Raw genomic sequence first — 23,117 nt, forward strand, 5'->3', positions numbered from 1 at the left:
CACAAAAATAGGCCCGAGAAAAACACTCAAAGTTTCTTGCAGTGTCCTTCAGTGTTTTTCCAATATCTTGTGCCATATCAGTAATCCTGTCTGACACAGGACACAAGCTGACTGTCACGGCTGGGAAACACCCAGGACCATGACATTTACGCTTTGAAATAATTGCTCTTTATCGGGCGCGAGCAGCTCTGCGGCAGATCCGAGGACTCCTTCACAAACTCTCCTTCTTCGTCAGGTTTCAGCTTCTTGGCTATTAACGCACTCACCACAAAACTTGCACGGGTGATATTCTCTCTGTCCGCCTGTGGTCGTGTGAAAGCTGCTTGTTGAGCAACCGAACTCCGATGAAGAGCGTCCCGACAAATGAGGGCATACATATTAACTAACTCAAAGGCGGTCGATATTTTTTTCCTGAACTTTTTATTTATTCATGCTATCAGTGCGTATGTAAAATATAAACATTTTATTTATTCATGCTATCAGTGCGTATGTAAAATATAAACTTTTTATTGTTTTGTGGTCCGACAGAAATGATCTCTGGTCCCCACCCCTGATTATAATAATAATAATGCATTTATAGAAAGCTTTTCGAGACCCTCAAAGCGCTTTACAATTCCACTATTCATTCACTCTCACACTGGTGGAGGCAGCTGCAGTTGTAGCCACAGCTGCCCTGGGACAGACTGACAGAAGCGAGGCTGCCATATCGCGCCATCGGCCCCTTATCACCGGTAGGCGGTAGGTGAGTCATGTGCCCAAGGACACAACGACCAAGACAGACAGAGGGGGGATCAAACCGGCAACCTTCCGGTTACAAGATGAGCTTCCCAACCCCCTGAACCACGGTTACCCCGATCTATACCATTTAAACCGCAGCACGTTGACGTTAACGCTGTATTTACGTTCATCCGGTTGGTTGAAACAAGTGATGGTGAAAATCTCGAGGCTTCAAAATGAGACGTCAGAAACCAGCTGATGATGTTACCGTAGCTACGTTCAGCTTTGAGATGGCGTGGGTGTAATTCAAGCACGTAGGTCAGGGGTTGCAAACATAAGGCCCGGGGCCCAGAATCGGCCTGGCAAAGACTCCAATATGGCCCACTAGATGGCTTTAGAATATATGAATATATGAAGGACTTTTAACTGTATTTTAAAGTTTTACCAGATTTTCCTACTGATAGAGACCTCTCCCATTCATATTACACCAATTAATTAGATGATATATTTTTCACTTTGGAATAATCTCCCAGTCGAAATCTGTACATCAGAATCAAATAATCGTTCAAATCGCACTTGTGTAACTTGTTTAACTTGTTTAACTTAGCTTTTGAAACAAATTAGCCCAACTGTAAGCCTCATCTTAAAAACACAGAAACCAACCTGAAAGCTGAAAACTGTGAAAAAACTGAAGCTGCAGTGGCTAACAGAACAGCTGACGTGCAGTTAAACATAGGATCCAGAAGGCTGCTCCAAAAGGTTTATTGGTACATTTAACAGATGGAGGGTGTGTTGATGGACTAACGGATGGATTTTCTATACATTTGAATTAGCATTTCCATTTCTTTAAAGTGAACAACACAACCAAACATTCAGCTGAGGAAATATCTGATTACATTCCATGAAAATCAGGTAAAAGTGGAGTCGTCTTAATTTACAGATTGACAGGTGACAGGATATGATGTATATATAATGGAGCAGGATTTAGAACATGTGATTTATTCTTTGTGAATGGATCATCAGACAGTTTTTAAGCCAAGCTGATAATAATAAATTACAAGAGAAGTAATTGAAGCTTTAAGTAATAATTGCAAAAACAAGCTTTTCAGCATCACTCTGAGGCAGGATGTTTCTAATTTTAGAGATATTACACAGATGTAAGAAAGCTGTCCTACGTATTTGTTCAATGTGCACTTTGAAGCACATATCCTGGTCAAAAATAACTCCAAGATTACAGATCATATTTAACCATATAAACATTAAAATGATGTGTAACAGCTGGGGGAAGTCCAAAGGAAGGCTCCAGTCACTCCAGGCTCCATCATGGTTCTGACACAAAACCTTGTACCTCTTGATTCGCATCAGCAGATTTCACTCCTGCTGGCACTGAGTGACACGTTTCTTCTGCACTGATTTAAAGTCAAATCCAGAGTCACAAAGTCAATCAGACAATAAATTTGATATAAACAGAGAGCAGCCATAAAGAGAGAGGAGCTGAAGCTGAGTACCTGCATCAAGACTCAGTATGAGACTAAACTGGTGCAGCTTGAACTGTCAGGCAAAAGTCCAGATGAATGTAGCAATGAGAGTGATTAATGATTAATAAGATTAATAGATTCACTTGAAAGAATAATTCTAGATTTTCAGATCAATTTCACTTTTTTTGCCATTAATAAGAAGCTGTACATAGTACTTAGTCCTATGCACTGACCTCTCTCTCTTTTATTCACATGCTTGATTATTTGGATACAATCTTTAAAATGAGTCAAATAATGACAGAAGATCATATATGGTGGTTTTGCACCTGTATGTCCCGCCCATCCCTGTCTCCTCTATGTGTGTGTCGTAATTAGCTTTTAATGTTTTATCTGTGATATCGAGTGCGTATTCTCGTCTTCAGTGGGAATTTATACTGGGAGAGCACTATCGCCATCGGGAGAAAATACACTTGATTCTCTAAAGCATTTACTGTTGGATTCCTTAGATCGGGTAGTGACACAGCCACTGGGGAGCGCCATATTGCGACCTCCACACAAACTGGAAACACGTGACCTCCACACTAACCGGTAACACGTAGCTTCAGTTAAATCGACTTTGACAGCTAAAATGAAATTGTGTTTTTTTTACTATTCATGCTGCTGATAAATAAAATTGGTTCCAAGTGTTTTTTTAACACTCTGGGTTTATTAAAAAAAAATCACCATCCCTTCAGCTTGTTCGTGGCAAAAGTGTCCATGTGTTATGTTTTTGTTTCTTTGCTAGTTTTTCTGCATAAAGGTTTTTTCATAAATATAAACTAGTCATTACTTTTTACATTTTTAATCCTTCAAACACCTTTTTCTAGTACAATGCACGTGTTTGAAGACAACCTCAAAACTCACCATTTCATATATCAGCAGTGCTACTGGAAATTATTGTACAGTCGTCCCTCACTATAACGCGGGTCACCTTGTGCGGACTGTTTCGCTGATTTTTTTCTTTTTTACAGTACATTGTGTTGTGCGTTCTGACTGCTGTAGACCAACCTAGTACAGTGTCTCCTGTACAGCAGCGGTCCGTTGAGCCGGTTTCCCTGGGTCTTTTCCCGTGTTGTGGTCGTGTGTCTTATTTTGAAAGAACTATTTACGCGTTACCATAGCGACCAGAGAGCATCAAGAAGCAGAGAGGAGGACTTTACTCGCAATGTTGTTGGCGTATTTCAGGAGGACGCTGCTCATAAAGTTACACAATTACACAGCCGAATTCGCGTTTATTATTATATTTTCAAAATACCACCGTTTTTGTCTTTGTTTGTATCATTTTATTTTGTCGTATTTATCTGCAACACCTTAAAGGACGGTCCGTGAAAATATTGTCTGACATTAAACTGGTCCGTGGTGCAAAAAAGGTTGTGCTGTACACTACAGAATGCGTTTAGCTCGTCGAATTTATATAAATCTGCCCACGAAACGTTTTGCACGGTTTCGTTTTATAATACTGGACTTGTGTTTCTATGATGGGTTGAACTTTTACGAGTGTTTAAACAAAAGAGAAAAGTGTGAAAATGTTCATGCATGTCTGAGGAAAGTGCATAAAGCATGTAGTGAGAGGTTTTACAGTCTTAAAACATTTTTAATAATTGTAAAAAAATAAAGTTGCCTACTTCATGTAGCGAATGTAACTCCCGCGATAAACGAGGGACTGCTGTATTATTAACAGTAGAGTCTGGGACATCTAATTGATTAACATCCACACTGATTATCATGCACTATTATTTTTGTTCAAGGACAGCAAAAACTATAAAACTCTCTCTCAGCTTGTTCGTTGCCAAAAATGGCCACTTTTGTGTAAGTTCAAAAAATGCTGTAAAATGTGTATTTATTAAAACATTTATCTACTTTTACCGACTTGACTCTTTAAATTAGCTTCAGTCCTTTTCATCAAAACCAAAATTTTATCTACATTCTTTTTTTTACTCTTTAAATGCCAGTTAGGTTATATATAGTACCAGTAACGTTTCAGATAAAAAGGTGATAAAGTCCTAATGGTTTCATAAATCTTCCTATTTATTTTTTTTCATACAAGCATCGGGGACAAGGCTGTCCTGCAATTGTTGAGGTTCACTAGTGTGCGCCCTATTTCTTCCAGGATCACTCTCTTTATAGGTTTTAGTGGACTCCTAGTACTGTGAAGTGGTTTCATGGGACAAAGGCTTGTATTCCAAGATCTGGGAGATTGTAGAAATGAGCAGTGATGCCCTTCCTACCATCTTTCCAGAAAAATAAGTGATCTGGAAGCTGTTAGGATTACTTACAGCAGCACTTTCTGCACCTGCATAAAGTCCAGGACACATTTACTAACAGTGTTTGTTGCTGTATGTGCTGCAGCTTTGAATCTTTTATTAATATATATTTTGTTAATATTTTGGCTATGGTGTCTTGTTATGAAATGCACAAGAGTAAAAGTGTTAGCATGCGGTCAAAGCTAAGTTTGACTGGGAAACTCAAAGATCAATAGTCTGTATCAACAAAAATTCACTGCAGCCTGTGTAATATTTGATGCGTCATACTTTATTCCAGTCTGTCTTGCAAATACATGTTTGCGTTGCAATGTCATGCACAAACACACACAATATTAGATCCTTAAGATCAAACCTGTGTCATTCTTTTGATCCACTGCAGTGTAGTAGTCACAAAAAAAAGAAGTGCAGATCAGAGGGTTAATTCGTAAAATGTCTAAAAATATTATTGATTTTTTTTACTATAAGTATGGACATAAAACAAGCTTATTATAAAATGTTGTTCACTTAATTGGAATTCTGTACACTGAAAAAAACCCACAACAACACATAAAAAACACAAACAAACAGCCAGTGCCTTCATCTGTCCATTAAATGTCAGACATCGCATTGACCTGTAGTCTCTGCTCGTCAGCACATGTAAAAAGAGCTCCATGTCCTCTGCAAACTGAAAAACAAAGAAGAAGAAGTCCCTCTACACAAAAACACTGCAGATGACAGGCCAGGCAAACATCTGTTGACCTGTTTGAATGCCTCCTCATCTTGAAGTTTTTTTGTAAGGAGACTAAGACCACAGTGAGGGCGTTTCATTTCCATGGACTTTCCACATGCCACAGTTTCATTTAGCACAGAGGGAGGGGCACATGAATGTTCTACTGAAGATTCAGAAAATGGTTTAGATGCTGGAGACAAGACATGGAGAGGGAGGCGGGGCTCCACAGAGAGTTCAGTGGGGAGCGGTCCTGAATGCTGACATGACAATAATTGCCTTGCCATATCCCCACGCTGTGTGACTGTCATGTTGCAGACAGGGCAGTGAAAGTGCACCGGCATATCATTTTGTCTGTAAGAGAGAAAAAAAAAAGAAGAAAAACAACAACATGTGATTTAAATGCAGTTGTATAGAATGCAATCAGTTTATCTAACAATCAGATTGTACATGTTAACAAAAATATCCAAGCCATCCTTAATAATGAAAGCAAAATGGTGTGGATCATAAGAGCTGTCAGGAAATGTGGTGAACAAGAAAGAAAATATTTAACGAAAACACACTTTTTTCTCTTGCTGATGAATGAACTGAACTGTACAATGTGAAAAGCAACATTTAAGTCAACAAAGAGACTGCAGAGGTGCTGAAAAGAAGGGCATATTTATAACTTTAACTATGAGGTATACTTAATACCAACAGACCTTTGAAAGGCAAAGCATTTTTAATGTGTCCATTTATTTGCTCCTCAGTCTTTGCCCTGACAGCAGGGCTGAAAGTGGGGCACAGAGGGCAGTGAAACAGCCAACACGTGGTGCATTCCTGCAATTCTGGCTTGGAGACAGAATGTCGCAACTGATCTTTTTCACTGCACCCAGTTTTCAAAAATACCGACAAACTCCGCACTTACTTGAGTGAACTCCATGTCTGGCTGCTGGAATTCCACTTCCAGAAGCCTCTCTGCTCCCGTAAACCTTTTAAGCCTCCAAACAGGTACACGCAGCCCTGATAGGCTATAGCTGAGTGACTGTGTCTGGGGCCTGGGCCTAATGAGTCCTGCTGAGAGCCACTCAGCAGGGACCAAGACATGGTATCTGCCATTAACACACACACACAAACAAGTATCTATAATTAATGCTCATTTTGCAGCTCACATTGTGTTTGCATGTGTCACAATGCTGATGATGTTCACATGCTGCCCTCTAACTGAATATGGGTGAGATTTCACTCCTAGAAACGGTTCAGCTCAGTTTAATTGTCAGTTTGTTTCTGCATCTCACAGCTATAAACTACATTCACACTGGTAAATATGAGCAGTTTATAAAATTATATTGACCAAGATGGAATCACAGCTAGAAGATGAGCTTGGCATCAAGTGGGACTAAAATGATGCAGTTTACTGAAACTATGATCTATCCCATTATATTAATACCCAAAGTTGCTTATAGAAAAATCATGCAGAACAAAAGCTACAATTAATCTTTTGATAGTAACTCTGGCAAATACCATAAAAGGTCAGCTGATTTTGAGTGCGTGAGGTGGGAATTTTAAGATTTGGTTAGTTTTATATGGAAGGAGCTGACTGAATTTTCCCTTTTGTCAGTTTTAAACTCACTAAAGTCCAAACTCCAGAAATCCTGGGAGGTGCCTTTCATGTCAATGAATCCTCCGTACATGAGCATGGCAGAGCCGAGCACCACGGCGCTGTGGCCTTTCCTGTTGGTCGGCATTTGGGTCTGCACACAGAAAGAGAGAGAAATACATTTAGAATAGATGGTAAGCTACTAACAAGCAGGCCAGTATTCCTACATAGATCTTCTTCTATGACCTTGATTGAACAGTCACAAAAAAATGCATTAAATTTGGGCTTCTTCAACCTAACCCTAACCTTTCTCTTCCTACTTTGGTGATCCTGTTCCTACTTAGCTATATCCATTCTGTGGGGAAACACTGCAAATCCATTTATTTGACCTTTAAAGTTCTAACAAATATGTGGGTAGTGTGTGACTTCTATTCCACTGATACAAGCTAAAACAAGCAAAGGATGGCAGGAACTGTGCACAGTGTTCACTGATGTGCTTCCAAGTGTTGTGACTGCGTGATACAAAACAAACGGCAGCACACGAGGACTGAGCGGTTAATTATTTCTGTTATAAGCCGATAATGAGATCTAACCATCTGATTGTTTTCTATAGACAGAGAACATGTTATCATTTAGATATGAAAAATGCTCGGTACCTCAAGCAAGCTCCTCTTTCCCTGCCACTGCACCCACTTCTGCTTTGCTGAAACACAAATGACACAAGAAAATTAAACTAAAAGAGCGACGTACAATAAAATGGATATGATATCTTTACAACATCTGTCAGCCTTACTCCAAGACAAAAAAAGTAAGTAAAGGCTAACATACAAAAAGGAGAGGCACTTCTGCGATGATTCTGAAATACACTGACACACACTGTTGTGCAGCCCAGTCTTATGAAATCTATTGTTACAGGGACACAAACTGTCCAGTTGGCCATAGTAGAGAGGCTTTAAAAGACGTGGTAAATGTTATATTTTAACCTAAACCAAGACAGTTTTAAACCTAATCCTGTCGTTTTTAATGCTTAAATGTAACCAGACAAAATAGTTTTATTAAATAACATATTTAAAAATACCACCAGCTACCTGTGCTACCTGTCCGCTTCCTAGCATAGGTGATTTTAAGAGAAGTTGACCCCTGACCTTGACCTTCAACTCAATTGAGATTCGAACTTGTCCGAGATGTTTTATTAACTACACCTATGGTAGCAATTTGATCTTGATGCAAGCTGACTTACTTGTTGAATTATAACAGTCATAAGATTTTCAGAAAACTTTGCTTCTGACCTTGACCTTTAGGTCCAGTCACTGAAATTCAAACTAGCCTTGAGATTTTTCATATATTGTAAGAATTTGACAAAGTTACATCGCTTAATTTTTGGGTTATTACATTTATAAGCATGTGTCAATACCCCATCAGCCTTTCACAGCTGAGGGATAAAAATGATACAAAAACTGTGAGTTGTATAGTCTCTGGCGTGAACTGCAAAACGCTTCATGCCGCCACTAACCCCACCTACCTCCAAATGTGGAAATTTTTTGCCTTTCAAAAAACTGCAAAATATTGAGAGCAGACTGATGCAAAGTGGTGTTCACGGACATAAAAGGTTGTGACTGTTTGATGAAACTGGGTTGACTCCGAGTGTTTGTGTGGGTGTGATGAGCTCTGGCAGCTGAATGTTAGTGTTTATAAAATGACAAGAGTGGATTGTCAGGCGTTGTATGGAGGCGAGGAAGAAGGAACCCAAACGCAGGACTCACAGGTAGGTGAAGACTGGTGGATGTTTATTATAAGGAGTGGAGGAACAGAGGGTGAACGGACACTGACTGGCTGGAACACTGAATGGCTGACTGACTGAGAGAACACGGGGAGGACAACATCACACGAACATCATCAATGACACGACAAAGAACGAATGGAAACAGAAGACTTAAATACACAGACTGATGAGGATGATAATGAGAGACCGGTGGGTACACAGCTGAACATAATCTGGCTAATGGCACGAGACGAGGTGACAGGAACAAACAGGAAATGAAACAGGAAGTGGCAAAATAAACTGAACATGAACAAAACGGAAAGCACTGGGTCACCGACCCAGGAACCCTGACAGTACCCCCCCCTCCAAAGGCCGGCACCCGACGGCCAAAAGAAAGAAAAACCAGAACAGGGCGGGCGGAGGGGGCCCAGGACGGAGGGACGGAGTCCAAAACAGAAACAATTCAGGTGGGCGGCCGCGTGGCCGGCGGCCGAGACGAGACAGTTCAGGCGGGCGGCCGCGTGGCCGGCGGCCGAGACGAGACAGTTCAGGCGGGCGGCCGCGTGGCCGGCGGCCGAAACGAGACAGTTCAGGTGGGCGGCCGCGTGGCCGGCGGCCGAGACGAGACAGTTCAGGCGGGCGGCCGCGTGGCCGGCGGCCGAGACGAGACAGTTCAGGCGGGCGGCCGCGTGGCCGGCGGCCGAAACGAGACAGTTCAGGCGGGCGGCCGCGTGGCCGGCGGCCGAGACGAGACAGTTCAGGCGGGCGGCCGCGTGGCCAGCGGCCGAGGCGAGACAGTTCAGGCGGGCGGCCGCGAGGAAGGCGGCGGCGGCCGCTGAGCTGGTCCGGTGGGCGGCCGCGAGGAAGGCGGCGGCGGCCGCTGAGCTGGTCCGGTGGGCGGCCGCGAGGAAGGCGGCGGCGGCCGCTAAGCAGGTCCGGTGGGCGGCCGCGCCGGCGATGACGTCCAGAACGTGGCTGGGGCGACGGTGCGGCAGCCGCAGGACCAGGCGAAGCGGAGGCTGGCGACGCGGCAGCCGCAGGACCAGGCGAAGCGGAGGCTGGCGACGCGGCAGCCGCCGGACCAGGCGAAGCGGAGGCTGGCGACGAGGCTGAGGCCGGACCCGGCGAAGCTGAAGCTGAGTCTGAGGCTGGACCAGGCGAAGCAGACGCTGACGCTGAGTCTGAGGCTGGACCAGGCGAAGCAGACGCTGACGCTGAGTCTGAGGCTGGACCAGGCGAAGCAGACGCTGACGCTGAGTCTGAGGCTGGACCAGGCGAAGCAGACGCTGAAGCTGAGTCTGAGGCTGGACCAGGCGAAGCAGACGCTGAAGCTGAAGCCGCAGCTGAGTCCGGCCCAGGCGAAGCAGACGCTGAAGCTGAAGCCGAAGCTGAGTCCGGCCCAGGCGAAGCAGACGCTGAAGCCGAGTCCGGCCCAGGCGAAGCAGACGCTGAAGCTGAAGCCGAGTCCGGCCCAGGCGAAGCAGACGCTGAAGCTGAAGCAGAGTCCGGACCAGGTGACGGCACGGGAGCCGGGGGTGACGGAGCCACAGCTTTAGGGCCAGCGGGCGCGGAAGCCCCTGGCTGGAGACAGGCAGGGCCAGCGGGCGCGGAGGCCCCTGGCTGGAGACAGGCAGGGCCAGCGGGCGCGGAGGCCCCTGGCTGGAGACAGGCCGGGCCAGCGGGCGCGGAGGCCCCTGGCTGGAGACAGGCCGGGCCAGCGGGCGCGGAGGCCCCTGGCGGGAGAGCGGCCGGGCCAGCGGGCGCGGAGGCCCCTGGCGGGAGAGCGGCCGGGCCAGCGGGCGCGGAGGCCCCTGGCGGGAGAGCGGCCGGGCCAGCGGGCGCGGAGGCCCCTGGCGGGAGAGCGGCCGGGCCAGCGGGCGCGGAGGCCCCTGGCGGGAGAGCGGCCGGGCCAGCGGGCGCGGAGGCCCCTGGCGGGAGAGCGGCCGGGCCAGCGGGCGCGGAGGCCCCTGGCTGGCGAGCAGGAGGGCTCACAGCTGGCTCTGGGTGCTGTGGCTGCAGGTCCGGGAACTGAACTGACTGGACGGGAGGCGACTGGACTGACTGGACGGGAGGCGACTGAACTACAGAGGACTGGAGGACGGGAGGAGACTGGACTACAGGGGACTGGAGGACAGGAGGAGACTGGAGGACAGGAGGAGACTGGACTACAGGGGACTGGAGGACAGGAGGAGACTGGACTGCAGGGGACTGGAGGACAGGAGGAGACTGGAGGACAGGAGGAGACTGGACTACAGGGGACTGGAGAACAGGAGGAGACTGGAGGACAGGAGGAGACTGGACTACAGGGGACTGGAGGACAGGAGGAGACTGGACTGCAGGGGACTGGAGGACAGGAGGAGACTGGACTGCAGGGGACTGGAGTGAAGGCTGAAGAGCAGGTGAGGGAACTGACTGGAGTGGAAGCTGAACAGCAGGTGAGGGAACTGACTGGAGTGGAAGCTGAACAGTAGGTGAGGGAACTGACTGGAGTGGGAAAGCTAAGGGATGAACAGAGGTTGGCGACGCTGATGGCTGAGCTAATGACAGAGTTACCGAGGGGGATAAGATTGCGGCCTGGGCTAATAAGGCTGATGCCTGAGCAGGGGAAACTTCAGCTAGCCTAACCAGGGACAGTGCGAGGGCGTGAAAGGTAGGATCAGGAGGTGGATGAAGAGGTGCAGTAGTAGGTGGGCTGGTTAGCTCTTCCAAGCCTCCAGGGAGGTCAGGCTGGGTTGAGGCTGCCCTCAGCCTGGGCGCTGGGACAGGCACGGGAGGTGGCTGGACACCAGTCACCCCCACCCGGGAAACAAGAGTGGATGTGGAGGTAGACTGCGTCGCAGCTGCCTTCCTCCTGGGAGCTGGCACCGGTGTGGGTGTAGGCCGGGCCCTAGACATCTGAGGAGGTGAAATGGCTGAAGAAGAAGGCCAAATCTGGGCTGCCGTGCTGGTGGGGAATGGCTGAGTGACGGGTGTGGAAATGGTGACCGGGTGTGTGCTACTGGCAGGTTTATCAGAGTTCGGTCTGTTTCTTCTGCCACCACGATTTACAGTCTTTGCGGGAGCACAGCAGAAAAACTCTTCCCAGTCTACATCATCCAGGAGGGAATCTCCCCATGAATCGGAGATGAGTTCCTTAGTTAATCTGGGTGAAGTGTCAAATGAGGAGGGTGGAAAACAATTACCGGAACTCACCACCGGGAGTTGTTGACAATAGTCCGTGTTATGGCGGCGTGTGCGCCGCTTTCTCCGGGAAGAGGAAGCGGCCGGGGTGAACAGCTGAGCCTCTGGCGCGGTAGCCTCCATTGAGCCGAGGTGGGAGGCGTAGCCGCGGTGTCGTGGCGAAGGTGGAGGTCCGGCGAATGAGGCGGCGGGTGTGTGAACGAGGAGCGGAGCGGCGAGAGAGGGAGCGGCCGAAACGCGGCATGAACCGTCCGCTCTCCGCGGCAAATGCTCCGGGGCAGGTGTGGCAGCAGGTGGGGGAACGCGGCGTCTCCGAGGCCCGCCCAGAGCCAGGCGAGTCCCCTCGAAGACGTGCTCTCGCTCCGCGAAGAGCCGCTGTTTTCCCCTGACCAACTCTGCCCAACGGTAAAGCGCTGCCACCTGCCGCTCGTTGAGGTCCGAGTCCGCTGGGTCCCAATCGTGTCTTCGTGGCACGGGTCGTGTCATTCTGTCAGGCGTTGTATGGAGGCGAGGAAGAAGGAACCCAAACGCAGGACTCACAGGTAGGTGAAGACTGGTGGATGTTTATTATAAGGAGTGGAGGAACAGAGGGTGAACGGACACTGACTGGCTGGAACACTGAATGGCTGACTGACTGAGAGAACACGGGGAGGACAACATCACACGAACATCATCAATGACACGACAAAGAACGAATGGAAACAGAAGACTTAAATACACAGACTGATGAGGATGATAATGAGAGACCGGTGAGTACACAGCTGAACATAATCTGGCTAATGGCACGAGACGAGGTGACAGGAACAAACAGGAAATGAAACAGGAAGTGGCAAAATAAACTGAACATGAACAAAACGGAAAGCACTGGGTCACCGACCCAGGAACCCTGACATGGATATCCTGTCTTATGCCAAATAATTATTTTCAGAAACTGAAGGGATGACCTGCTGATCCTGAGACCCTTCTAATACTTAGAAAAACATCTTCAGGACCTTAACTTGCTTTGATCAGTGTGATCTGTCCTAACTTTCATTAAGATTGTGGTAACACCAGTGTTGTTTCTCCACTCCACAGCTATCGCTACATTGACCTATCCACCTATTTCACATGGGGATATTAACCTTGAAAGTTTACCCAGAATGCACTTTTTCAATGCTTGTCTCTGTTGCTCTATGTCAAAGAAATGAAACTGCTGCATTTTATGCAAGTCATGACAGATCCCATCATGCTGAACCAAAACTAGATTTTTCTTTACATTGTGACACTTGGAGTGGAACGAAAACTTCAAGAGCTTATACTTCTAAAAATATCCAAGTTCGGTAAAATGTAACAATTGTGTAAAACATTTGCTTTATTAAACATATTATAGTTATTATGAAAACAAAAGAACCAATTGATTTTGAGGGTGGGGGTTTCGGGGGCTTTTTACAGATGTGATATGATTTTATATATAATAAGTGGTGAGAATTGAAAAAAACTGTGCATGAGATGGAATTTAGGTTATGTTGGAACAAGCAGAATAACAACTGAGCTGAAGTGAAGAACACAGGAAGTGTTAGAGCAGGAAATGAACACAGTTGCAGTTTTCGTCCATTTGATAAATATGTGTTGGGGTAAATCAGCTTTTCTTATGTTGTTTCTATATGCCTTTAGAGTCACCTGGACTTTGTTCACATACGTAAAACATGTTACTCCAGTAACCTGTATTGCACATGACACCGCTGTTATGAGGATGGAGACCCTCTCAGGTTTCTCTCTCAGCTTTAGTGACACAGAGGAATGAAACGTTTTACAGGGATTAGGAGGATCGACATGCAGCAACATGTTTCACCTGCTGAGCCTGAGAATTGACTACAACAGCAGTGTGACTGGCTGCCAGCCCATGCTGCACTGTAGTGAAACTCACCGACGTCGAACACCCAGAGAGCACATCTGCATGTGGTGTATGCAGAGTCCAACAGGCCTCCAAACACGTACAGGAAACCCTGAAGAGTTCAGAGCTGTTAAACATACTCTGCATGCCCACCGCTGTCATAAGATGGTCTCTCTGCTTTATGTCCAATGATTAAAGAAATTGAAGGTACCTTGTGAGCTACCATAGAATGTCCCTCTAGCTCCTCTGGTGCCGTTTCACTATTGCAGCTCAACTCGGTCCATTCATCAGACACTGAAATACTGAACACAGCAGTGCTGTTAACTGATGATTACAAAAAGAATATTATAGGAGGCTGTTTTATGAGAATGCAGCAAAACACATCAACAAATGTTACATCTTTTTTCATGAATGACAGTGTGTACATAAACTTGAACGACTTGCAACACTTTCTACATCTGCACAAAGGCACTGCCCAAATACCATAGAAATAGTTGGTGCTATCTTCTAATAAAAGACTGCATATAAAAGATGGAGATTTGAAGCATTGTAGCCTTCACCAGGGTAGAGCTAGAGGTGATCATAACCATACCTGAAAGGATAGATCTTAGTGAAGATCAAAGTGTTAAGTCATAACATTTGTCTGTTGCTTTTGTGCTGTTTTAAGTAGTAGACTAATTGGTCATTTAAAGAGAGGTCTTTATGTAAATGAGTACCTGAACATGGTTTTTGGCTACTCTGCCTAATATGTAATTCTTAAAAAGAGGTCTTTCTAGTGGCTACTCTGCGACCAGCCACAAGGATATCGCTTCTAAGGAAGTATTCTGTCATCCGTCTTTCTATAGATCTGCATCTTTATATATGCATGGCTATTAATGGGTGGGGGCCCTTACCCACGTTGTATTTCCAGAAGTCCCTCAGGCATCTGTTCTCTCTGCCTCCCAGGACGTAGACGTTTGCATTGTAGCTGCAGCAGGCGTGCTTGTAGCGGTCGCACGGGGACAGGCTGCTTCTCAGGGGGAGCTGTTTCCACAAACAGGGGTTATTCTGACTCATACCTGGCAGCCCTCACTCTCACTGGAACATCTTCTAAAAGAAAGTAAATGTATACAGTCGTGCGTTATATGGACCCACTATCATGGCTAAAAAGTGCCAAGAACAAATGTTACAGACTGGTCACACCTTTTTAGCTTCATTGTGCGATGATATGCAGGACTAAATATCCTTCTTTCTGTTAAAAGTTGACATTTTTTTAAATTAATTCTGCTCTCACTGCCGCTACAGATACTAGAGCCGCTGACTGACTCCACCTGGATGCTGTAAGTCATTAAACGGTGCAAAAAGATGAGTTTCATCTCCGTCCGTGTGAACAGGCCCTGATCAAAGTGGATAAAACAAAGGCTGCACTACAGGAGACAGGACAAAGGAAAAACCCAAGCAACAGCTGCTTCCGTATTCAGGAGGGCTGTGGCTGGAACTGACCCTGCAACCTTTTACTTTCTAAGCTAATGCGCAAACCACTACACAATAAATGCTTTAAAAACTATCTGTACCACCAGAACATGAGTGGATATTCCCGAGTTCATATCTTAAAAGAGCAGAGGGACTACACCAAGTTTTTTGGAGCACCGCTCCTCAAACAGAGCCAGAATTGAAGTGTAATAATAATAATATAACACGATAATATAATCATAATTTACTCAACTTTCCAAAAACTCTAGTACTTATAATCCTGCACGCAACTACACTAATTTAACTTTCATTTTAGAACCCATCAGAGCTTTTCCCTCATTTGCATCTTTTTTCCGACTGCCTGCAGAGTCCTGAGAAAGATAAAGAAAGATAACTTTTATTTACATGCACATTGTGGCATTGAAGGAATTTTATGCTGTTCTTCTTCCTTCTTCCTTGTTGAATGATAACCTTCTTATCAAATGAACACATTTTTTTCTCCTGAATTAATTTACTGAAGACATTTGGTTTGAGTGCGCATTAACTTTACTCATCAAGTGAATCCTGTTTGTTCTGCATTTACCCGATGGCCAGTGACTACAGCAGCCTTTGGAAAACTGTTCTGACGCACAAAACAACTGGATACCTTTTTTTTTTCCCTGTCCCGTTTGGTTCTTTTGCCATCGGAATTATTGTCTAAAGGCAAAGAAAGATGCTCAACGGAATTACTTGACCAAATTGACCATCCCGGCCCTGCAATATTGGTCTGTTTGATTCACCTTTGCTTTTATTGTTTATTTTATTTTATTTTCACTTGCTACACACGGGACAGACATGACTGGGGGAAAGAAAAGGGAGAAGGAACGAGGGAAAGAAAAACAGCGGGGAAGAGGAATGGTGATAAAGGGCAAAAAACAAAAACCAACAAAACAAACAGACAAAAAATACATCTATCAATCACCTGGATCACCTGTTGAGAAAGACAAAAGAGAAAACAAGCAAAAAGGAGAGAGCAATATAATAAACAACATCATTGCGATGATCTATGTGAATATAACAGTAAATACTAAATATTAATTATTATTGTGCAGCATGTAGGATAAACAGCACACAGGAGGAGAAGTAGGAGCCAAAAAGGGTGTAGTTTGTATCTGTGAGCACCCGTGTGTACACCTGTGAGCATGAGCGCGCTTGTATTTAAAAGGTTCCTTCGTGTAATGATCTGCTAGAGGGCGTGGGGAGCCATACCCCCGAATACCAACTGGATACCGTTTTAGTACCGACTGAGAGCACCCAGCATCTGAACAAGGAACAAAGCTTCAAACTGACACTCAAGTTTCTCATCTACAAAGAAAGCAGGCTAAATCCAGACTGAACCCCTACTGTGGGAAGCATTTATCCAGTAATTTCCTGCAGTTTTGAAATATGAAATTTCAAGCCTATAAGAAGTTTAATGTTACTCAGTTACAGTACTGAATTTGAATCAACCAGCTGTTTGGGGCCTTACTGGTTGGAGTTTCCTCCAGTGGCTTGGGTACTACAGCTTCTTGCCACAGTCCAAAGTGCTGCATGTGAGGTTAACTAGTGATTCAGAAGTGCATGTAGGGCTGGATGTGAGTATGAGTGGCCATCTGTCACTGTGTTCCCACATTTACTAGTTATTTTACTAATGAATAATCCTCCTCACTCTTATTTTGAAAGTCCAGTTGATGCTAACTAGATAGCCTCATGTTCTCCCTGACGGATGGCTTCTTCATATATTCTCTTGGAGGTGGAGTTACTCCCGGTATCCTGAAACATGCCAACACCCATAGCACTCTAGGGAAACAAAGCTTCTTTTCAAGAGTTTCACTTCCTGCTTAAATAAAAACTAATACAGCTATGGGAAACACTGCGCTCAGCATGTTCTCTCTGGCTTTAATAGATGGTGTCCTGGATGGCTGATGACACACATGATCTTTTGGCATTTCAAAAACGTATATTTAAATACTTGTTGTGGCAGAGACAGCGAAGCTAGAGTACTAAAGAGAACCAAAACAGGCACATTTAGAACATGGAAACTCAATACAGAAAAATTGCCTCGCCAGCCTGTGGATTCTAACCCAAGGCCACCTTCAAAAAGTTGAAAATATAAAAAAGACTAAAATGTAAAACATGAACTACTGGCTCATTTTAAATGTAATTTAGTTTTACAGCATAAAAAATATTAAGGGCTGTTCTTTTTCCAATGGACAATGAAATTACTGACTTTTGTTATTGTTGTTGTTATTATTTTATCGTTCGTCAGCTAATCGATCATTCCGTGAAATGTCAGAACACAGATGGATATAAGGTCGGTTTACTGTGTAATATACGCATAAACAAGCAGTGGTGCTTTAGTTATATCAGTTATATTACTACAAGTCACTAAACAGCACCAGTGACTCATTTAAGCGTGCTTTTACATCACATGTAAGCTGAGTTTTAATAGCTTTGCTCTTTCTCACTGTGAGCAGTAATTTTCCATCTCTACGTGAGGAAGTATACTCAGTTTTACAAAGCCATTAGTTTTCCTCTGTTTGGACTTGGAGTCTGCCTTGACCGCTGTCTTATCAGGCTGTCACAAGAGCAAACAGCTCTGAGGTCACAACACCTTCATATACTGGTTAGAACATAACTGGATTATTAATGAGATTTTAATTTCAATTCAGAAAAAGAAAATATTCGGCCTAAAACAATGACTTTTTTGTTTTTAAGATCTCATTTTGTCCTCTATTACAAATCAAAGCACCTGTTCTGTTTTTAATATAGATTTTGATTTATGACGCTCTTTTTTAAAAATCTTATTTAACCTTTCCTGTATAAATAAACTCCTTCTTGATTGTAAATTTTACCTTATTAGATTTTATTTTACTGAACTTTTCTATTTTATTTGAGCTAATCTGTGATAGGCATTCTTTAATATTTTGGATACTATAAAACAGGAAGTTCCAGCTTTTGGCATAAATACAGTTTATTCTTAAATGTAACATTTTTACATTTTGTCTTCCAGTGATTCTAAATAAAACAGAATAATTAGGATAAAGTGATTACTCGTTTGTTTTCTGTTACAATTCAAATGCACCTCTGTTCAAGTGTTTTCTGGTTTTCGAGGTCCAATTATGGAAAGCAATCATTTGCTATAATGAAGCAGCTCTAATTAAGGCTGTGCAAATAACTGTGTATTTTGATTTCAATTACAGGTCCAACAAATATTACAAGTTACTCTAAAAAGAAACTCTACTGTCGTTTCTAAACTATTTAACCAACTCTGAGACTTCAGATTCGTCGTAGGATTTTTTTCAGTAAAGAGGTTTTCTCCTGCAGCTACTGAACCTCACTCAGTCAACAAATACTGTTATTGCAGCAGGATGTGTAATCATGTTATTACAGAAATCTGAGTCGCAGAAAACTCAGGTTGCTGCAATGCTGCCCACTGGAATTTAAATAACGTTTGAGCACCATGATCAACTCCTGTGGTGAAAATAGCACAGCAAAACTGTTCCTATGTTGTTATGTTGGTTTCTGTCTTACATAGGTTATTTAAGTCTTATAGATTTCTCTGTGTTAATGAATTTATTCTCAATATGTGAAGATATCAGCCAAACAAATGAAACGGGATGGAGCTCTTAAAGAAACTGTAATGTTTCGAAACTGTGAGCATACTCTAACTAGCGCTAGCCCATCTGCTCCATTGACCCAATAAATCATCCAATCGCAGTCGAGTTTAACATGCACCTATTAAAGCACCAAGCTTGGGCCCCAAGCACATCTGGGGCCCAAAGACAAAACACAACAGTACTGATGAGAAAAAAACTTCAAGCATGAAGAAATGTTCATGTGCAACTATGAAAAATTCAGATGACCAGAATTTGTGACCATACGTGGACAGCTATCAGCTGAACAGGTAAACAAATCTGCATCCTCTTTACATTTTTACCTTAAACCTGTAGCTCCACTAACTCAGTCTGCTGCTCACCTGCATAAACTCCGCTCTTTATAAAACACGCACACTTGCTGAAACAAAGTTGGAACAAGATAAAAGGAGATCTTTTTAAACTTAGCCACTTTAAGCTCCAATCTAAAATAAAAGCAAGAGAAAAAAATGTCCTCCTATTGTTTTGTGGTGCTAGATCATTCAGACCGCTCCATGTACACGTGTAATGATCAGGGAAAAATGATCTCTTCTATGCTGTAGCCCACGCAGCAGTACAAACTCAATACCGAAGTCCAGTTTCAGGTGAGCACAGCTGGGTCCAGTCCAGACAGTATGTGCAGTGAGGCCTGTGAATCACCTTGCTGAACTCTCCATGGCATCTCTCCAGATCCACTATCTCCATTAGTTTAGGAGTGTCCTCTATACCAGCGGTCCCCAACCCCCAGGCCACGGACTGGTACCAAACAACTTTGATACTTTGTTTGGTACTGGGCCACAAGAGTTGAGGCTCGGGTGTGAAATGTATGGTTTACAGGGTATTCATTGTTAACTCTGGTTTCCCTGGGTCTTTTCCCGTGTGTTATGAATAATTTTTTTTGGGTACCGGTACTCGTTTTATTTAGTTGTATTCATCCACGACACCTTAAAGGCCAGTCCATGAAAATATTGTCCGACATAAACTGGCTCGTGGCGCAAAAAAGGTTGGGGACCACTGCTCTATACAGTATAGAACAGTGCAAAAGATGGACAGAGGCACCTCTGGTGTAGGTTCATCAAGTTGTGTTATGAAGCATCAAACTGAAGAGTTTCGCAACCAATTCGTGACGAAATGACCAAAATTGATCAAATAAATATTTTATCCTCTGTCGCCTGATACAAAATCTGAAAAGTGCTTACAAAAGTCAGGGCTAGTTTCCCACAGACTTCTGTGGGACCGGGAGTCTATGGAAGCAACTGCAATCAAACTGGAAACCAGAGATCAGTAAAGTTAATGGCAGTTAAACTTTTCTTAGTCCTGACTGACTGAACTGACCACCAATGAGTGCAAAGGATGTCATTGACTGACACACGAGGGGAGTAAATACACAAGTGTTGCCTAAGCAACCAGAGCCTGGTATCCTATCGACTACCAACCACAGCCAGTGACAATGCTATGGGAAGGAAACAACCAAATCACTTCCTGGATGCTACTGTGTGGAGGCCACTTCAGGACTATACACAGAGTAACTGTTAGCGTGTTGCAAAAAAAAAAGCTAATATACAACAAATAATTTGGATTTTTTTTTTAAAAAAGGGTCAAATTAAAAAGTATTTAAAAAGAGTGCATGGCCTCTTTTTAAAGTAAGCTATTACTGCTTTACAAACATTCATCAGTACACTGGAAGTGATCTGTGGAGTTACTGGACCAACAGTAGTGTCAGTATTGTATTCTGGTAGCTGACTTGTTAGGGAGGATGTTAATCAGAAATTCAGTAATATATTCTTTCCAAGGAAATGCACTTTATAGATGGTACCAAACTTAAAATATGAGGTAAAGATTTAAATCAACCAGTCTCTGACAATCCTCTGGGTAAATGTGTAATATATTACTTTTCCCAAGCTGGTGCAATCAGATAAAGCACACACAATGGAGCCTCTGTATTCCCATGAAGCCACAATAGTGATATTTTCACTCCTATCAAATCTGAAATTCTCGGACAGTTACAGATAATAAGACATGAAGTTGTCTGGGTGACACCATTTACCAGGTTATCTAAGGCTACACTAACTGCCTTCTTTCTTTATCTTAGGTGTATACTCAAGACAAAAAGTGTTTTCTAACCGTTTAACATTAGATAAGTAGCAACAGGCGCCTTTTTGTACAAGGCGGCTGTTAACGTGAAGTTGTCTGATGTGTACAACCGTTCCTAACGTGACTTTGGACACTTCAGTTTAATCAGGGGGAATGCGACCCGTGAACCCACAACTCGCTCACATCTCCAGCAGCGACTCCCCGCGTGCTTTCAGTAGTTTATGTAAGCGAAGGAAAGCCACTTGGCTAAAGTAAGATACCTTACTGGTTTCCCACATATTAAACCCCGAGGAAAATCTATCAGAGCAATGATAACGGTATCGCTCGAGAAGAGGAAATCAGATCAACTTTTTTTTTCGTCTGTTTGATCAAAACGGAACCAAAGCAGGTCCGAGCTTCAGTGCCGAAAAGCTTCTGAGCTCTAAAATAGTTATAAGAAGGTCACTTCATGTGAAAAAAAACCAGCCAGTTTTGGCGTTAAAATTATGTTTTACTTACGGACAGTCCTCCGCTGCAGTGTCTCTTCTTTTGGTCGTTGCTTTACTGCTAACGGGCTGCTGATGCGTTCGATTTCACCTCGTAAATTCCCACCGCAGGACGGCAAAAAACAAATGTTCTGCGTATGATGAGGTATGAAACCTCGTTTTAGATACACAATACAATGTTATTTTCAAAAGCAACCTAATTAGGTGACTATGATGTATAAGAATAATTTTTAAAAAATCTGTTTTAATATAATACGCATGCTCTTGCTCTCGCGTTAAAGTTGTCCCAGGAACAACATTTACACGATGTCCCAGAAACAACATTTACGCGATGTTCCAGGGACAACATTTACGCGATGTCCCAGGGACAACATTTACGCGATGTCCCAGGAACAACATTTACGCGATGTCCCAGGGACAACATTTACGCGATGTCCCAGGGACAACATTTACGCGATGTCCCAGGAACAACATTTACGCGATGTCCCAGGGACAACATTTACGCGATGTCCCAGGGACAACATTTACGCGATGTCCCAGGGACAACATTTACGCGATGTTCCAGGGACAACATTTACGCGATGTCCCAGGAACAACATTTACGCGATGTCCCAGGGACAACATTTACGCGATGTCCCAGGGACAACATTTACGCGATGTCCCAGGGACAACATTTACGCGATGTCCCAGGAACAACATTTACGCGATGTCCCAGGGACAACATTTACGCGATGTCCCAGGAACAACATTTACGCGATGTCCCAGGAACAACATTTACGCGATGTCCCAGGAACAACATTTACGCGATGTCCCAGGAACAACATTTACGCGATGTCCCAGGGACAACATTTACGCGATGTCCCAGGAACAATATTTACGCGATGTCCCAGGGACAACATTTACGCGATGTCCCAGGAACAACATTTACGCGATGTCCCAGGAACAACATTTACACGATGTCCCAGGAACAACATTTACACGATGTCCCAGGAACAACATTTACGCGATGTCCCAGGAACAACATTTACACGATGTCCCAGGAACAACTTCTACACGATGTCCCAGGAACAACATTTACACGATGTCCCAGGAACAACATTTACGCGATGTCCCAGGAACAACATTTACACGATGTCCCAGGAACAACTTCTACACGATGTCCCAGGAACAACATTTACACGATGTCCCAGGACAAATTTGTAAATTTCTGGATTACTGTTAATCTCCATAGAATCAAGAACTCATGTCCAGTTATGTGAGTTCTTGTGAGTCTTGTGAGTCACATTATGATTGTGACCTTGCACCAAGAGTACGTGCAGCTGTTCACATTTTACCACACTACGGTCAAAGACAAGCTTTAGTCTTTTTTTTTTAATGAGACAAAGGACATTGGAACAACTGCACAAAAACAATAACATGCAAATAATGTTTATTTATAACTACACAACTGAGAACAGAAATGTATTCAATAAAAACTGTTTGTGTTCATCATTTAAAAAAATGTCCAAGTAAATTAAATTAAACTGTAATTGCTTCATTAAACAAAGTCCCTTTGCAGTACAGCAGACTAATACATTAAAGTGTGAATATGTTGATTTCAAAGTCTGATGCTTGAGTATGGACAGAAAAACTGATCGCTGAAACCCCAGACTTTCAAAGACTGATTACATTCTTATTAACCATTTATGTATGACTATTAAATTATTATTTCAATCATTCACACTCGGTTTTTAGCTACTTCCTCACTCAACAACTAACCACAGGATTTACTAACCAATTTTAATAATAAAATAATAATTAATAATAAATAACCGAAATAGTAATAATAAAAATCT

At 43.8% G+C, this 23,117-nt stretch overlaps 2 protein-coding genes across 2 annotated transcripts in view; one reads left to right on the top strand and one right to left on the bottom strand.

Moving 5' to 3' along the window:
* The window catches only part of LOC148094557 (protein NLRC3-like), a 278,774-nt gene that overhangs the window by 34,726 nt on the left and 220,931 nt on the right, over positions 1 to 23,117 (top strand). The gene's annotated exons all lie outside the window — the stretch shown is intronic.
* Positions 4,951 to 21,322, bottom strand: LOC148094560 (kelch domain-containing protein 10-like). Its single transcript, XM_087837576.1, has 8 exons — positions 21,296 to 21,322; positions 14,492 to 14,621; positions 13,810 to 13,922; positions 13,632 to 13,710; positions 7,440 to 7,486; positions 6,817 to 6,937; positions 6,112 to 6,295; positions 4,951 to 5,558 (listed from the first exon to the last, which is right to left on the bottom strand). The coding sequence occupies exons 3-8, from the start codon at positions 13,822 to 13,824 to the stop codon at positions 5,126 to 5,128; spliced, it is 879 nt and encodes a 292-aa protein (XP_087693702.1). The 5' UTR covers positions 13,825 to 13,922; positions 14,492 to 14,621; positions 21,296 to 21,322; the 3' UTR covers positions 4,951 to 5,125.

Source organism: Neolamprologus brichardi, unplaced genomic scaffold (assembly GCF_056152115.1).
Source record: "Neolamprologus brichardi isolate AB-2024 unplaced genomic scaffold, ASM5615211v1 NODE_ptg000036l+_length_2141236_cov_1, whole genome shotgun sequence".
Lineage (NCBI taxonomy): Eukaryota > Metazoa > Chordata > Actinopteri > Cichliformes > Cichlidae > Neolamprologus > Neolamprologus brichardi.

Bases quoted from the DNA above. Each gene is read 5' to 3' on its own strand.
- LOC148094560 (XM_087837576.1), bottom strand. The intron at 7,487-13,631 runs GTGAGTTTCACT...TTTGTGTTTCAG, and splicing joins TCTCTGGGTGTTCGACGTCG to CAAAGCAGAAGTGGGTGCAG. The intron at 6,938-7,439 runs GTACCGAGCATT...TTCTGTGTGCAG, and splicing joins GAAAGAGGAGCTTGCTTGAG to ACCCAAATGCCGACCAACAG.